Source organism: Schistocerca nitens, unplaced genomic scaffold, assembly GCF_023898315.1.
Source record: "Schistocerca nitens isolate TAMUIC-IGC-003100 unplaced genomic scaffold, iqSchNite1.1 HiC_scaffold_375, whole genome shotgun sequence".
Lineage (NCBI taxonomy): Eukaryota > Metazoa > Arthropoda > Insecta > Orthoptera > Acrididae > Schistocerca > Schistocerca nitens.
In genome coordinates, this window is record NW_026045909.1 from 5,234,725 (window position 1) to 5,254,068 (window position 19,344).

The window sequence follows — 19,344 nt, forward strand, 5'->3', positions numbered from 1 at the left end:
ACCAAGTGCATTAATCTACAAGGAGTCTACATTGAAAAATAAATGAAGTTTTAGTGACTTTTTCCCTATTCCGTTCCGAGAACTTTTCTAACCAACCTCATATGTACCATGTACACTGAAGAGCCAAAGAAACTGGTACACCTGCCTAATATCGCATAGGTCCCCCACGAGCACACAGAAGTGCCACAACACAACATGGTATGGACTCGACTAATGTCTGAAGTAGCGCTGGAGGGAGCTGACACCATGACTCCTCCAGGACTGTCCATAAATCCGTAAGAGTATGAGGGAGTGCAGATCTCTTCTGAACAGCATGTTGTAAGGCATCTCAGATATGCTCAATGATGTTCATGTCTGGGGAGTATGGTGGCCATTAGAAGTGTTTAAACTTAGAAGAGAGTTCCTGGAGCCACTCTGTAGCAATTCTGGATGTGGGGGGTGTCACATTGTCCTGCTGGAATTGCCCAAGTCTGTCAGAATGCACAATGGACATGAATGTATGCTGGTTATCAGACAGGATGCTTACATATGTGTCACCTGTCAGAGTCATATCTAGACATATCGGGGGCCCCATATCACTCCAGCTGCACACGCACCACACCATTACAGAGCCTCAACCAGCTTGAATAGTCCCCTGCTGACATGCAGGGTCCATGGATTCATGAGGTTGTCTCGATAACCGTACATGTCCATCTGCTCGATACAATTTGAAACGAGACTCGTCCAACCAGGCAGCATGTTTGTCATCAACAGTCTGATGTTGGTGTTGAAGGATCCAGGCGAGACATGAAGCTTTGTGTCATGCAGTCATCAAGGGTACACAAGTGGACCTTCAGCACCAAAAGCCCATATTGATGATGTTTTGTTAAATTGTTCGCACACTAACACTTGTTGATGGACCAGCATTGAAATCTGCAGTAATTTGCAGAAGGGTTGCAATTCTGTCACATTGAACAATTCTCTTCAGTTTTTGTCGTTCCCGTTCTTGCAGGATCTTTTTTCAGCTGCAGAGATGTAGATTTGATGTTTTGCTAGATTCCTGATATTCACGGTACACTCATGAAATTGCCGTATGTGAAAATCCCACTTTATCACTACCTTGGAGATGCTATGTCTCATCGCTTGTGCGCTGGTTATAATACCATGTTCAAACTCACTGAAATCTTGATAACATGCCATTGTAGCAGCAGTACTTGATCTAACAACTGCGCCAGACACTTGTTATCTTATATAGGCATTGCCGACCTCAGCTTTGTATTCTGGCTGTTTATTTGTATCTGTATTTGAATGCGCATGCCTGTACCAATTTATTTGGTTCTTCGGTGTAGTACATGGTGTACCTCCATATTTTCAAAACAGATTTTCAACAGATCTTGACAACTTCTCATGTCTCCGCTATATCCTTTCTTTCAGGAGTGCTAGTTCTGCAAGGTTCGCAGGAGAGCTTCTGTAAAGTTTGGAAGGTAGGAGACGAGGTACTGGCAGAAGTAAAGCTGTGAGTACCGGGCGTGAGCCGTGCTTCGGTAGCTCAGATGGTAGAGCACTTGCCCGCGAAAGGCAAAGGTCCCGAGTTCGAGTCTCGGTCGGGCACACAGTTTTAATCTGCCAGGAAGTTTCAATTATTCAGTTGTCTATGAATGGTCCAAGAGTGAACTTGAAGGTTATGAGAGAGCTCAAATCTGACCCAAGGGATGCAAATCTTATTAGTGCTACTCTCCTTTGATATATGTAGTTCTGGCTTGCATGTGGTACATCCTGCTTTTAAAGATGGCATGATAGCTACACAGTGGAAAATAATGGAATTTTTGATCAGTTTATATTTTCTTTGCAAAGATTCACTGTCTAGAAGAGGATACTTCATGCTGAGTACACAGTATAATGTTTTTCCTCTAAAGTTTTATGCAGTTCATTGGATTGAAAAGGTGAGGGTAGCCATGAGAGCAAATATAGTGCTAGGTTCCTTGAAAAACCCTCTGAACAAAATAATCATAATTTCAAAGTTGTCTCAAACACTCTGAAATATAAACTTCTCCCAGCAAAGGTATCATTTTTTATTACTGCTTCAACATTAGTTGAACTGTTTTTGATATGCTAAGCACCCAGAAGCAGTGGTTCTTGGGAGCAAAAGCAGACAAAATACAGCAAAAGCAATTTGCCTGGTGCAGCTGAAGCAATACAGAAATTCAATTTGGACACACAGACTCTGGATAAATTCTGGTTTTCTTTCTTTGCAGTCTTGCCAAAGCCTTGTTCAGTATCCCTTTTGTTTGTGAAGATGGTACTTATTCTTTCTCGTGAAAATATTGCTCTTGAAAAAGGGTTCTCTGTTAATTCAGACTGCTTAATAGAGAATCAGCATGAGGAAAGTCTTGGTGCTTTGTTGGTTGTTCACAATGCTGTACAGAATGTTGGTGGTGCGTAGTGTTTCAGTCTCTTAAGAGCCTAGTTCACACTGCACAAGATGCTCATTCAAAATATGTGGAATTTTTTAAGAAGAAGAAAGAACAGAGAAACAAGACAGTTGTGCAAGAAAGGCAAAAATGGCTACTTCAGAAGAAAAAAGAGCTAGAGATCAAAAACAAAATTTTTTGCAAGAAGCAGCACCTAAAGCATCAGAAATAGATGTAGCAATTGAGGCTATGCCACATTTTTTTTTTATTTTATGTTTATTTTCCAAAGCTACACTGGTATATGGTGGACATTTGTGTGAAAAACAATTAAGTCAGTGGACTAGTTTAAAAATAACAACTAAACTAATGAAGAATTAAAAATTGCCATTACCTCAAAGAAAAACTTATATGTTACATTAAAAGTATAATATTTCTAAAACAGGAAGACTGTGTTGTTACTTTTATTAATATAATTCAGATAAAATTTGGATGGGAAATTAACAATTTTTGAAATTGAAGAGATAAGACTTTCTAATTTAATCATGTTTTTAACAATATGTACGCAACTATTTTTGTTTTTATAATTATTTAGATATTATGTAACAATTTGGCTTAAAAGAATATTTTGATCTGCCAGATTAGTTAACTTTTTGTAGCTGGATCCTGCAAGGATTTTGACGGGGGCAAAATTTTTATCAGTGTTACTTATATTTTGTTACTAAAATAAATTACAAAGTAGGATTTCTTTGTGGCTTGTGCACTCTGGTAATAACATGTAAGTAGCAAGCTCGAATGTGCATAAACACTTTTTCGCCCTTACCCTGTTAAAATCTTGTATAAGGTTTAGTGTGGCTCCAAATGAGTGTAGCAGTTGATAGGACTATAAAATCCTCAATCGACTATCAAAATATACATCATCTTAAAAATTAGAATTAATCCATAAAAAAACCTGGAAGAAACGAGGCATTTGAAATTTGGTTTGGAGTAGACAGCTTGTTGGAGTATTAATGAAATTAAAAAGTTTCCAGTGGAATGTATTCAAATGTTAAAGGAGGTGTTTGGCAGAAAACAGTTATCTGCAGGTCAGTAAGAGGTGAAAGTTGATGAACACCCAAGTTGACCTGTGACTGCAGGAACTGAAGAAAACATTCAAAGAATTAACGAATTCTCTGCAAAGATTGGCACGTATACGATCACCAGCATAATAAACACTAACAGTGAGTCTGTAAGACAAATTTAACATGATGAATTCAACATAGCAAAAATTTATGCAAGAATAGTGCTGTCAAACAAAAAGGCAATTTGAAGAACATATGCCTTAACATCATGGGACAACTCGCACAACAACCTGACTTGCTCACAAGTGTCATCACAGCTGATGAAACATGAATTTTTTTAGGATGATCTAGAAAGACACTGGAAGAACCCCAGATCACTAAGAATCAAGGGTGTTCCATGTGACTGAATGGTTGCCTTGGAGTCAAACTATTAGTCAGAAATACTACAAAGTAGTCATAACCCAGCTGTGGGAAAGAGTAATGGATAAAGGTTCACATCTGTGACAGAAAAACTCTTGGATTCTGCACCAGTACACCATTCCAACTCACTGTGCACTATCTATGAAGCAGTTTTTAATGGAGAAACACTTTCTTGTGCTCTAGCATTCTCCATATTCACCAGATCTTGACCCACACCCCCACCCCACTCGGCGACTTGTTCCTGCTCCTAAAAGTGAAAAATGCATTGAAGGGAACACAATTTGTCTGTGGACCAGGTAAAAGCAAAAAGACAAGAATTATTGAACAAGTGCTACAGTTCTGCTTTGAATAATGGAATGTAATATGCAGCATTGTATAGACAAGAGAGGAGAATATGTTCTTTATTTTTAATAAATCATGTTTCTATTGTTATTTGGTTGCTATATCTTGTAGGTTGGTGCTGTGGTGCACTTGCGTAGTATACATATGACAGATTTTAATATGAAAATAAAAATTCAGTCCTACAGTTTGATTGAATTCTCCTTCTTACAAAGAATTTACTTTTCTATATGTCACCCTACTACATTGTGCTGGTAAAAGAAATATCACCAAGTGGTTGACAATGCTTTGTACTTTTAGGTGGACAATGCTTTGTACTTTTAGGTGGTAGGATCTTTTTATGCAGTTAGTGATGTGCGCCCTTTATTTCTTCGTTGATTGTCCTTGGAGTCGACGTACTGCATTGCTACACTGGCTGAAAAATGGGGGTGGAAGTGAACAGGTGCACATTTGCATTTCACAGTTCTTTACTTTCACTGTTCACAACCCCCAGTAATACACAGTTATATGGCCAGAATAGGTTGCAAGCAAACATCAACATATTGCTACAATAGTTTCCTGATGAAGATATACGAGCAGTGAAAACCTAACCACACAGTTCTTGCTGCGTAATATGGTATGTATTGAACAGACACTGTCATTGTTTCAGCACACGGCCTATTACACCTATTTCACAGTTAAGTGGATGCATTGTTGTTGATCTAACCAATATGGGTTCCTTGTCTGAAACTCGGCCATGGACTGACTGTTTCTGGACCAAAAATTGGGCCCTTATATATCATCACAATAATAGGCACTGAAACTACACATTACATGTATAATTTACAGAAATTAAAATTAAAACTTAACTCATTAAATTATCTGAATAAATCGAAAAATTGCGTCTTTTTAACAGTTTCTTCTACTACGTGAGTTATTCCGAATTATTTGTTTCAATCATGAAATTAACATGTATAGTAATGCAAACAATATTTTGATAAAACTGGTAGTAACTTTGTAATTAATATTAAGAGCTGGCTTTGCTAACATGTTTTCGAATTGAGCCAAATAAATACTTAAATAATGCTATTAGTTGTTCCTCCAAATGTTTATAATTATTATAGAATTTATATTTGTTTATAAGTCAACAGTAGAATTTAAGTTACGAAACAATTACTGATTTCACCCTATAATGAAAGATATTAATTAGGAATAGTCAAAATAAAGTAGAAAATCAATTACATACATAAAACTAAGCACAAAATTATATCTGGTGTTATATTCTTTGAAACTGAAGGCCAACCTTTCTCTTTTTATGGAAATGCAATGCTCTCAAGTATCCAGAAACATATTATTGAAAACTAAGATAAATCCTGTACCTAATAAGTTCCAAGTAGAGCTGTTGCAGAACTTGTTCCAATATACCCATGAAACAATTCTGGCTGTTCTGAACTCCCTTGTGCAACTTGGAAAGTCCTGTATCATCGAAGGGTGGGTATATCCCGGTATAAAGGAAATTTGAAGAAAGGTGCTACGTTAGTACTTATGAGTGCTGTGGATATTGCAACCTTAAGGTTGCAGCAAATAACAAGGCTATTCAGGCTGGTTTTTTCTGGACTAATTTTGAAATTTAAGCACCTGAAAACCTTGGTGGACACAATTTCCATTACCACCACAGGACATACTATATTAATAGTAACAATGTAGGAAAAGGCAGAGTGCTACTTACTGTAAAGAAGACATGTTAAGTTGTGGACAGGAACAATTAAATGACACTTACGTGAAGCTTTCGGCCACAGCTTTCATCAGCAAAAGAGAAATGCACACCTTTCATACACACAAGCAAGCACACTTCATGCACACATGACCACCAACTTCAGCCAACTCCAGAGTGCATTCTGGCAGAGATGCTGGAGTTGGCGGTTACAAGTGCATGAGGTGTGTTTGCTTGTGTGTATGAATGGTGTGTATTCCTCTTTTGCTGATGAAGGCTGTGGCCAAAAGCTTTATGTAAGTGTCTTTTAATTGTGGCTGTCTGCAACTTCAGGGTGTCTACGACCCGGGAGATCCGGGAAAACCCCGGGAATTTTTTCATCCGGGAGAAAACCGGGAAAAACCTGGGCATCTTTTTGAGTTCTGGGAATTTTTCATTGTTTTAGTTTTCAGTTAAATTTTTGTGATTTTGACTGGTAAGAACCAATACTCTAACAAAAAAATTTACTGTATCCTGCTTCTGCAAAATAATACTGCAGCAACAAAACATGAACGAGAGAGAAAAACGAAAATAAAACTTAAGTCGCAAAGAAAATGCGCCATATACAACAACAAAACACAGTGCTCATACAAGCTTCTGCCAACAGCAAAGTGTGTCAAAGGCTTTAGGAAGACTGTGCAGTGCTTCGTAGCAACAAATTGCCTCCAATGAGCGTGACGTGACAGTTTTTTACATTAGATTCGTTTTAATGCAAGATCTTTTAATGTTTCACACGTACGAACATGCGGGCTTCCTGCATCGTAGCTGCGCAAGTGCAGTGACGCCTGTTATCTGGCGCTCTCTGGCAACTGCTGAAACGTACCTTTCTAATAGGTCACGGAAAAATATTGCGAATATTGCTTTGAAAAGCATTACTTTCAAAGTAAATTTCCTTTTATCTAAGATAAACTATGTGAGAGAGTGTACGACGAATTTTTTAAATCACAGAGCGTTTGACTCTCATTTAAAAATCAACTCTTTGGGGACGACCATATGAAGAATTTCGAGCCCAGAAGATCAGACATTTACGTCGTTATTAAAAAAAGTTTACTGGCGCATTTATGTGATGTATGACGTGCAAAAAAGATCAACAAGCTTAGCTTCTCTTGCAGTTTATCAGTCTTATATGTGATAGCTTTGCTTTTCTTGTAGCAACAATTGTACATTAATTTAAGCCATTAATTTTTCTTATTTGTGTGTTCGTGCTACTTAAGAGTGATCTTGCTATTGGCGGACTACATCACGTGACAAGTGCTGTCATCAGCTGGCGAGATCAGGTGACATGAGCTGTGACTGGCTTACAAAAGCACGTCACAATCTCGATTTTAATGCTTCAGAAAGTAACATGCGGTGTTTGGTGGAATTCGAATTTATACCTTCATAACACGGAAATATGCAGTGTTTATATTGCTGCACATCAAATATCTTTCCAAAACGTGTTTTTTCCCCTGAGTTTCATTTTCTAAAGTGCCGGGAAATTCTACGCCGAGGTATAAAACCATAAACCATAAAAGTATTGATAAGTGCGGAGAAAAAGTATACTGTCACTTAACACGGAAAAAGTGTATTTCAACCGGGAGAAAGTGCATTTTCAACCGGGAAATCTGGGAAAAATCCGGGAATTATTTTTCCTTGTCCATGTAGACACCCTGAACTTAATGTGTCTTCTTTACGGTAAGTAGCAATCTGTCTTTTCCTGCATTTTTGATATTCCTACCTGGAGTTTCCAGTGTTTTATATTATTAATAGTGTATTTTTAACAAGTTGACTGGTTATGTTAGGTTTGTTTTAATACTGTAAATTACAATTTTGCTTAATAATTGTGTTGTTTCTATTTTATGGGGTCTTGGACAAGAACAAATGAATAAAAACCACAGCTTGAGTGCCACAGGACATTTTATCTCACACACACACACACACACACACACACACACACACACACACACACACACACACACAAACAAGTGTATACCCCAGAGGCTAAAGTGCAAGTTAATGTAGGAACAGACCTATGCCTTGATCCAATTGGCTTAAGTAGCTCCATGATAACACCAAGCAGGCAGAGTACATCCCATGAACATGCCATACCACTTGATAATATTAAGACACATGGGTATAGCATGTTTGGGCAGTTATCTACATCTACATAGTATGAATTATTTTGGAATTTGGAGGAGAACGTTGGTGACTTAAAGTTTCGTAAAAAGATCTTGTTGCAATAAAACCCATGATTGCCACACCAACTTACTTATCACATTCACGACACTCTCTCCCCTGTTTTGTGATAATACAATATTAGCTGCCTTTTTCTGAACAAATTTGTTCATTATAGTCACATGCCCTACTTTTGTAAGCCAAGTTTTAGGGGTTGCAACAATGTGTAAAAAACCACACATGACACCACTTGCTTTGTTTGTTTACCCTATGAAGTTCCATAACTATTGCTGTTAATATATATGAGAAAGTACCAGCATAGTTGTATCTTGAGAATGTCTTTATTGTATCACACAAATAGTTTTGGCAGCACATTACCGCCATCCTCGGGCCCCACTCCTGCCAAAAGAGTATTTGATTTCCCTGGTGCATTTACTGTGGAATCCGTGTTACTAGCACACATGGGCTAGCTTTCATCAAGAGTCTATACTCGACAACGTGTTGTCTCCAATGCACATTGATTATACACTCCTGATGAAAGCTAGCCCCTGTGTGCTAGTAACATGGATCCCACAGTAAATGCACCAGGGTCATTCCATGTCAATCAACCAATTTGAGAAAATGTTCCAGCTGATAGTCTCAGATTTGGCTGAATTTAGCACACCAATGCTACCAAGTGTGGAACATTCATGTACAAAATTTTAAGCTCCCCTGCCAATTAGTGAAAGAAGGTGGCGTGACCCAGAAATTGCAACCTGCATCTAGCAATCTATCTTCAGACTCAACTTCAGGTCTTAATAACTTCGGAACTATTCTGCACAGTCCAGTGAAGTTTTTACAACCCAGTAACATCCACTTAGAGAACACACTCTATGAATCAAAACACCAACAACATATTTCTGAGGGAAAATAAAAAATTCCAAAATGTGATTAAAAAAATATAATATGTTAAAAGGTACATGTTGTAGGTGCCCTATGCCAAATATAATTCACTCAAAAAGGGTATAAATTTTTTTGCGGTAAGCTTAATGTGGCCTAAACACACACAGAACTCATCTTGCCCATATCAGTCACACAAACAGAGTTACATGCACATGAAAATACAAAAATTTGAAAAATTACCTGAAAAACATGGATTTTCTAAGTGTGGTAGCACAAAAGGGACAAGTGATATCCAAGCCAAATTTCAAACATTGCATAAGTAGACAATAATATAATATGTGGTAAAATTTCAACTTGTTATTGCAAGGCATTTGTGTACAATAAAAGCTGACAGAGATGTATTTGGTTACGTTTCTTTTAACATGATTTAGCAAGTAATAGTGATGATGCAGACAGCTTGTTTCAGATAAAGCTACAGCAATTGTTGGGAACCATCAGTCAACAGAAAGTTAAACAATGGTAGTTTTCAGGGACAGAATGAGTCATTGTTAGGCAGGAACAACAAAGGAAGCAAGCAACAATTAGACGTTACTCATGTTTTTAAGATTCTAGTTCAGACTGGTTAGTACTGTTGTGGAAACTGTGGGCCGGCCGGGGTGGCCGTGCGGTTCTAGTTACTACAGTCTGGAACCGCGAGACCGCTACGGACGCAGGTTTGAATCCTGCCTCAGGCATGGATGTGTGTGATGTCCTTAGGTTAGTTAGGTTTAAGTAGTTCTAAGTTGTAGGGGACTTATGACCTCAGAAGTTAAGTCCCATAGTGCTCAGAGCCATTTGTTGTGGAAAGTCAGTATAGAGGCAGAAGAGTGTACTAGTGGTGCTTTTGTTCAAACAAGTTGCAGTATTGGTAGAGCACAAGTGTCTGAATGTCATAAAACAACATATGGAACTAAATGTGGCATTTGCTTTGTACTGTATGATCTGGATGAGTTGGACCAAGATTTGTTGCTATGGAGATCCGGGATACACCCTGTGGGCAGAAGTAGTACAGTTCCAGAAAAGTTTAGTGTTTGTAATCATCATATGAAAGTGTTTCTGGATAAGTATTCTTTCCTACAAAGAAGTTGCTTTGATTCATTTCGGATTCATAAGAAGACAGTGAAGTACAGCCTCAGAGAAATTGATATAAAATCAGTATTGAAAGTGAATCAGTGCATGGGACTTAACATGAAACCAGGACAGAAGTTATGTTCCAGGTGTGTTACACTGCTAAAAAATGGAGAATATTCTGATAATTTACATGACAGTGACGAAGAGTATCAGCCACCTACAACCCCACAGCGGATGAGCAATTAAATACTTCAGTGATTGCTCTTGGTTTGTCTCCCATGAAGACACAAAAGTTGGGAAAAGAGACAGGTCCAGCTATGGTAGAAGAAAACTACAAGAAGCTCAAATGGAATTAAAACACAAAATAGCTGACACACTAATGGTGGAAGAGGAAGAACTATCTGCTCCAGAGGAACAGAAATCATGCCAGAAATGCTCTGATTTGGAAAAAATTGTGCATGATTTGAAAGAAAAATGTGCCATATCCACACGCCAGAAAAAAGTAGCTATTCTTACCCTTGTACCTTCCAGCTGGTCTATTGACTACACTGCAAAGGAATGCAATGTTTCTACATATATGGTAAAGCAAGCTAGGAAAATAAAAGCAACCCAAGGAGTGCTTCCACAACATCAGCAGGCTCAGGGTAAGCAATTGAGTTCAGAAATAAAGGTGCTAGTGACGGAGTTTTAGGAAAATAATGACTACAGCCGAATAATGCCTAGAACAAACAGACTATGTAACGGTGAAAATGGGAAATGTACATGTACAGATGCAAAAAAGACTGTTGCTATGCAACATATCAGACCTATATGTAGAATTCAAGGAAAGGAAAAGCATCCCAATACCAAAGTAGGTTTATCATCTTTTTTCAATCTTCGGCCAAAATGCGTTGTGCCTGTAAGTCCAAGGGACACACACAGTGTTTGTGTATGTGAGATCCATCAAAATGCTAAGCTGATGTTTGCTGCTGTAAAGGATTCTGGTCTGGATTACGAAGGTGCAATGAAGCTGCTAGTGTGTGAGATCAGTTCCTACCAGTGCATGATACACAGGTGTGAAAAGTGTCCTGGTAAGGCAAATCTTGCAGATTAGATTAGATTGGATTAGATTAATACTAGTTCCATGGATCATGAATACGATATTTCGTAATGATGTGGAACTAGTCGAATTATCCAATACATGACATAATTAGGTTAATTTAATAACATACTTAAGTTAATATAACAACTTTATTTTATTGTGTTTTTTTTTCTTTATTTTTTATTTATTTTTTATTTTATTTTTTTCTTAATTTATATCTAAAAATTCCTCTATGGAGTAGAAGGAGTTGTCATTCAGAAATTCTTTTAATTTCTTCTTAAATACTTGTTAGTTATCTGTCAGACTTTTGATACTATTTGGTAAGTGACCAAAGACTTTAGTGCCAGTATAATTCACCCCTTTCTGTGCCAAAGTTAGATTTAATCTTGAATAGTGAAGATCATCCTTTCTCCTATTTAGTATTGTAGTTATGCACACTGCTATTACTTTTGAATTGGGTTTGGTTGTTAATAACAAATTTCATAAGAGAGTATATATACTGAGAAGCTACTGTGAATATCCCTAGATCCTTAAATAAATGTCTGCAGGATGATCTTGGGTGGACTCCAGCTATTATTCTGATTACACGCTTTTGTGCAATAAATACTTTATTCCTCAGTGATGAATTACCCCAAAATATGATGCCATATGAAAGCAATGAGTGAAAATAGGTGTAGTAAGCTAATTTACTAAGATGTTTATCACCAAAATTTGCAATGACCCTTATTGCATAAGTAGCTGAACTCAAACGTTTCAGCAGATCATCAATGTGTTTCTTCCAATTTAATCTCTCATCAATGGACACACCTAAAAATTTGCAATATTCTACCTTAGCTATATGCTTCTGATTAAGGCCTATATTTATTAATGGCGTCATACCATTCACTGTACGGAACTGTATGTACTGTGTCTTATCAAAATTCAGTGAGAGTCAGTTTACAAGGAACCACTTAGTAATTTTCTGAAAGACAGTATTGACAATTTCATCAGTTAATTCTTGTTTGTCAGGTGTGATTACTATACTTGTATCATCAGCAAAGAGAACTAACTTTGCCTCTTCATGAATATAGAATGGCAAGTCATTAATATATAATAAGAACAACAAAGGACCCAAGACTGACCCTTGTGGAACCCCATTCTTGATAGTTCCCCAGTTTGAGGAATGTGCTGATCTTTGCATGTTACGAGAACTACTTATTTCAACTTTCTGCACTCTTCCAGTTAGGTACGAATTAAACCATTTGTGCACTGTCCCACTCATGCCACAATACTTGAGCTTGTCTAGCAGAATTTCATGATTTACACAATCAAAAGCCTTTGAGAGATCACAAAAAATCCCAATGGGTGGTGTTCGGTTATTCAGATCATTCAAAATTTTACTGGTGAAAGCATATATGGCATTTTCTGTTGAAAAACCTTTCTGGAAACCAAACTGACATTTTGTTAGTACTTCATTTTTACAGATATGTGAAGCTACTCTTGAATACATTACTTTCTCAAAAATTTTGGATAAAGCTGTTAGAAGGGAGATTGGACGGTAATTGTTGACATCAGATCTATCCCCCTTTTTATGCAAAGGTATAACAATAGCATATTTCAGTCTATCAGGGAAAATGCCCTGTTCCAGAGAGCTAGTACACAGGTGGCTGAGAATCTTACTTATCTGTTGAGAACAAGCTTTTAGTATTTTGCTGGAAATGCCATCAATACATGAATAACAAACTGTATGGTGAACTCCTTATGGATGACGATGAACTTGTTGCTTATAAACAATGGGCACACATGGATTGCACAGGTCTTGAAACAAAGCTAAGTACAGTGGAAGATTTGGTTGAAATGTGTTTTCAAAAAACAGACAAACTGACCACACACAGCTTCACAGCAACAGCACAATCAGCTTATCTCCAGTTTTGTAAGGATAATTTGAAACAAGATGAAATTATAGTAATACTAGACTTTTCTGAAAATTATTCATTTACAGTTCGATGCCATCCAAGGATATCATTGGGACAACAGTCAAGCAACTCTCCAGCCGTTTGCGATTTACTATAGAGGTGAATCAGGTGATGTGTCGTCATGAACCTGTGCATTTTTAGTGACTGTTTAATTCATGATGCCATTGCAGTTCATGCCGATATTCCCACTGTCATGGCATATGTGAAAAACAAGCTGCCTCACATACAATTTGCGAAATACTTCAGTGATGGGGCAGCTAGTGTGTACAAAAACTGTAAAAATCTCAAAAATTTATGCATGCATTACCATGATTTTCAGATTCATGCAGAATGGAATTTTTTCGCAACAAGTCATGGTAAAAATGTATGTGATGGTATTGGTGCTACCATTAAGTGCATGGCATCACGAGCTAGTCTGCAGCACCCTACAGAAGGTCACATTCTAACACCTCTTCAGTTATTTACCTGGGTACAGAAAAATATCTCTCGCATACAATCATTCTATGTTCTGAAAGATGAGGTGAAATCAGTCAAAGAGTTGCTAAAAAGCAGACTAGAACACGTTAAAACTGTTGCAGGCACAAAGAGCCATCATCACTTCTCTCCAGCAGACTTGGACAATATGCAGATGAGCAGACTGTCCGGTTATAACTATAGGTTCATGCACAACATGTGTCTTCACAGTGTGTCCGACTCAGGATTCAGAAGCAAAAGCAGCAACATGCAACCAGGTTGCTATGTTATTGCTGTTTATGATGACAAATGGTACTTAGGATGTGTTGCAGAGTGCTGTGAAGCAGAAGGTGATGTATTTGTGAACTTCATGGCACCAGCAAGATTATTTCATTGGCCATGTTTGGCAGACAACTGTTGGATTCCTTTTGAACATATTCTTATGACAGTTCCAGTTCCTACCACAGTGTCAGGAAGACAGTACAATTTGCCACTCAATCTACAGTGTACAGTAGCTAAAGTGTGGGAGAACTTCTGTTCGAAGCACAATCGACTGGTTTTTAGCAGTTAAGGTGCAGTAAACATTAATGATAGGTTGTGTTAATCTGTCTGCCTGTTATTGCTTAGTGATTAAACAGTTGTGGGAGAGGATAAGAAGAGGCAGAACAGTTTACGATATGTTTTTACAAAATTGTGTTGTGGTACAATGGCCACATCACCAAATACATCTGTCAACTTCCATTGTACACAAATGTCTTGCAATAACATGCTGAAATTTTGAGATATCTATCATTATGGTCTACTTATGCAGTGTGTGAAATTTGGCTTGGATACCACTTGTCCCTTTTGTGCTACCACACTTAGAAAATCCATGTTATTCAGGTAATTTTTCAAATTTTTGTATTTTTGTGTGCATGTAATTCAGTTTTTGTGACTAATATGGGCATGATGAGTTCTGTGTGTATTTAGGCCACATTAAGCTTACAAAAAAAAATTTATACCCTTTTTGAGTGAATTACATTTGGCATAGAGGGCACTTACAATATGTACCTTTTAACATATTACATTTTTTTAATCACATTTTGGAATTTTTTATTTTCCCTTCAAAATATGTTGTTGGTGTTTTGATTCATAGAGTGTGTTCTCTAAGTGGATGTTACTGGGTTGTAAAAATTTCACTGGACTGTGCGGAATAGTTCCAAAGTTATTAAGACCTGAAGTTGGGTCTGAAGATAGATTGCTAGATGCGGGTTGCAATTTCTGGGTCACGCCACCTTCTTTCACAAGTCATAATTCTGGAACTAATTTGCAGGGGAAACTAATACTTTGTACATGAGTGTTTCACACATGGTAGAATTAGTGTACTGAATTTCAGTCAAATCTGAGGCTATGAGCTGGTGCCCCTGGTTGAAATGACATGAAATGACCCACCAAGGAACTCAAATACACTTTTGGCAGGGGTGGGTCCTGAGGATGGTGGTAATGTACTACCAAAACTAGTCATGTGAAAAATAAAGAAATTCTCAAGATTTAGCTGTGGTGGTAATTTTTCTCAAATATATCATGAGCTGAAGTCCCTCGTCCATGCAATAAGGTGGGCATCCATACATTGTTGTCAAGTGGTGTGTGAGCTTTCCTTATCAGTGTTAATTGACAATAACTACACAAGTATTTTTTGAATCTGTAATAATGTGCAATCTCAAACAATCAGAAGACAGTTTCTGAGCACAAATATTAAAAAGTATTGAATCAAATTTTCAGTTGGTAATACAATGTATTTTTAAGGAGCTTTCAGTATTCTGTCACTCAAAAGTACTAAGTCTCTCATTGACTCTTTTTGATGTTGAAGAATAAATGTGTGTTGTTGTTAGTCATCTATTTGTGAGTACAAGTGTATAAATATAAAGCAAGATGTCAAAGTTTCATACATTGTGATACCATTTTTTCCATAAACTCTAATTGCAAGAGACTTTAAGATATTTTTGTTAGGAACTACTTGTATGTATACTAATATTTATACATGTAATTTTTTTTACAGACAAGTGAACTTATGACGAAACTAGAAAGTCTGGAAAAGATAATGGATGGATATCGTCGATCTTTTGAATACATTCAAGATTATGTTAACATATATGGGTTAAAAATATGGCACGAAGAAGTATCTCGGATAATAAGTTACAATGTGGAACAAGAGTGCAACAGCTTTTTGAGGAATAAAGTGCAAGACTGGCAAAGTGTGTATCAAAGCAGGACAATTCCTATTCCTCGCTTTCCTCCAGCTGATAATACATCTGTCAATTTTATAGGCAGGCTAGCAAGAGAACTTTTGCGTGTGACAGACCCTAAGTAAGTAGTTAAAGAGAATTCAGTAAATAATAACTCTGTTCATAATTATAATAATTATTTTTACTTCACTTTTGCTATTGAATTTTTTCAGGTCTACAGTTTACATAGAACAGAAAACAGCATGGTATGACATGAAAACACACAATGAAATCATGAATATCAAAAGTTTTTCCAAAATAACACGTTCTGTAGGAACTGCGGGACTGACTGGATTGGACAGACTCTTCTCATTTATGATAGTTACAGAACTACAGGTACTGTTTACTGGAAGCCTATGAATACTATCTGCTGATGATCTGTGACAATTAATTAATTAATTAATTGTATTTATTAGATGGATGGCAAATCACAAAATATAATGCACTTAACATTCGTCTTTTGATATTTGGTTTCTGTATTGTTTGATATTGTGTGGCTGAATGTGAGTGCTAAAGATGTAAAATATGTCACTAATGTATTTCCATTTTTCTTAGTGCAAGTTTTTGATTTAAAAAAAATTTGTTCATATGGGCCTACCCTTGTGGGAAAGGTCCTTTCTTATATCTCAGAAAAGAGAGGAAGAAAGCTAAATTGTAAAACAGTTGAGAATAGGCTGTAACATGACTATGTAAGCAATATCCATGTTTCCAAAACACTCTGCTTAAGCAGTGGTTTGTCTGATTGATAGTCTGATTTCATTTTAATTTAATGCTGATCACCGAATACAAAATAATCAATTAAGTCAGGACCTTAAGCCCATTTTCAATCATTTAACCTCTATTAAATTTAGATACTATGGCAGAAGAAGGAGTGTCTTTATACAGGTCTTTTTCATAGCTAGTTTATTCAGTTATTCGTCTTAAATAGTGAAAAAATGTAACCTAGTATTTTGTAGTGCAATGTCTGAAGGAGTGCTGTGTGTTGTTGTTGTTGTTGTTGTTGTTGTTGTCTTCAGTCCTGAGACTGGTTTGATGCAGCTCTCCATGCTACCCTATCCTGTGCAAGCTTCTTCATCTCCCAGTACTTACTGCAACCTACATCCTTCTGAATCTGCGTAGTGTATTGATCTCTTGGTATCCCTCTACGATTTTTACCCTTGACGCTGCCCTGTAATGCTAAATTTGTGATCCCTTGATGCCTCAGAACATGTCCTACTAACCGGTCCCTTCTTTTTGTCAAGCTGTGCCACAAACTCCTCTTCTCCCCAATTCTGTTCAATACTTCATCATTAGTTATGTGATCTACCCATCTAATCTTCAGCATTCTTCTGTAGCACCACATTTCGAAAGCTTCTATTCTCTTCTTGTCCAAACTATTTATCGTCCATGTTTCACTTCCATACATGGGCTACACTCCATACTTTCAGAAACGACTTCCTGATACTTAAATCTATATTTGATGTTAACAAATTTCTCTTCTTCAGAAACGCTTTCCTTGCCGTTGCCAGTCTACATTTTATATCCTCTCTACTTCCACCATCATCAGTTATTTTGCTCCCCAAATAGCAAAACTCCTTTACTACTTAAAGTGTCTCATTTCCTAATCTAATTCCCTCACCATCACCCGACTTGATTCGCCCACATTCCATTATCCTCGTTTTGCTTTTGTTGATGTTCATCTTATATCCTCCTTTCAAGACACTGTCCATTCCGTTCAACTGCTCTTCCAAGTCCTTTGCTGTCTTTGATAGAATTACAATGTCATCGGCGAACCTCAAAGTTTTTATTTCTTCTCCATGGATTTTAGTACCTACTCCGAATTTTTCTTTTGTTTGCTTTACTGCTTGCTCAATTTACAGACTGAATAACATCGGGGAGAGGCTACAACCCTGTCTCACTCCCTGCCCAACCACTGCTTCCCTTTCATGCCCCTCAACTCTTATAACTGCCATCTGGTTTCTGTACAAATTGTAAATAGCCTTTCACTCCCTGTATTTTACCCCTGCCACCTTTAGAATTTGACAGAGAGTATTCCAGTCAACATTGTCAAAAGCTCTCTCTATGTCTACAAATGCTAGAAATGTAGGTTTGCCTTTCCTTAATCTTTCTTCTAAGATAAGTTGTAAGGTCAGTATTGCCTCAAGTGTTCTAATATTTCTACGAAATCCCAACTGATCTTCCCTGAGGTCGGCTTCTACCAGTTTTTCCATTTATCTGTAAAGAATTCGTGTTAGTATTTTGCAGCTGTGACTTATTAAACTGATAGTTCGGTAATTTTCACATCTGTCAACACCTGCTTTCTTTGGGATTGGTATTATTATATTCTTCTTGAAGTCTGAGGGTATTTCGCCTGTCTCGTGTGTAATGAAGTGTAATAACAAGGTGGCATGTTGTAGAACACTCTTTCAGAGCAGTACTTCAACTGAGATGAAGGCAGTGCATAGAAAAATGTGATGGGACACCCTTTATGAAGTAAGATACTTAACCAAAGAGACTGTCCAGGTATGCCAAAGGGACTGTCCAGATATGTATGTGAAACAGTGCATACCTTAAAATTAGTATTTTGAAACGTTTTTCAATAAGAAACATGACTACAAGGTTTTAAATAGCCCATGCCTTAAAATTGTATTTTAAAACATATTTCCATGAGAAACAGTACCACAATGGTACTGTTGCTTCTGCCATTAGCAGAGTTAGAGAAATTACAACCCAAAGGACAAGAAGAGCCTGTAACTAAGGGTGCCACCTGGCCTGTGGGCTTCTTTGGGGACAGTGCTCGTATAGTGCATATTGAAGGTGCTCCGCCATTTAGACATCAGCTGGATTTTGTGTTCTTTCGACACTGTGCAAGGTGTGATACCACAGGCTCACTTGTTGAAGGTTCATTTCTATCACTGGTTCACTTTGTGTAACTCCCACAGGGCTTCTTCAGTGCAGGTGCTCAACTAAATGACGTAATGACTTTTTAAAGAACTCTTCTATGTTTGGTTGTTCTGTGTAACAATTACAACATTGGTCTCTTATCAATCAGGACAACATACTGACATTTCTCTTCAGCTTCTTTCAACTGTTTGTGGCTGTTGTCATTGTAGGCAGTGCCTCTTGTTCTCTGCCTACCAGAACACCACCAAGCCGTGACACATGAGCATAAGTGATCCCTTCACAACAGGTGGAGATGGTCAATTGGTGTCGCACACTTGGTTACATTCTGTGCTTGCACATCTTGCTGCAACACTGTGCATTGATCAATCTGGTGCATGTTCAAGAAAAATTCTCTACATGCTAACTACTTAAAAATGTTTTTATGTAAATGTTTTTCTTCTGATTGTGAGGAAAAGGTGGAACAACCTGTTGCATCACAGATCCCCCCAGTAAGATGAAAGATGTCATGTAAAATAACTTACTTAACTGATTGCAATCCTCCACCTTCCGATAAATTCTTATCACTATTAAAATTAATGTCTTGTAGGACTGAATTCAATTTCATTTCTCCACATAACAGAACA

The 19,344-nt window shown here is 37.4% G+C and overlaps 1 protein-coding gene across 2 annotated transcripts in view; it reads left to right on the top strand.

Annotated features, from left to right (window-relative positions):
* The window catches only part of LOC126229552 (WASH complex subunit 5-like), a 188,869-nt gene that overhangs the window by 117,519 nt on the left and 52,006 nt on the right, over positions 1-19,344 (top strand). For both annotated transcript variants that reach the window (XM_049942316.1, XM_049942317.1), the window contains exons 15-16: positions 15,613-15,920; positions 16,012-16,174. In XM_049942316.1, coding sequence (XP_049798273.1) covers positions 15,613-15,920; positions 16,012-16,174 — 471 coding nt within the window. The remainder of the gene's footprint in view (positions 1-15,612; positions 15,921-16,011; positions 16,175-19,344) is intronic.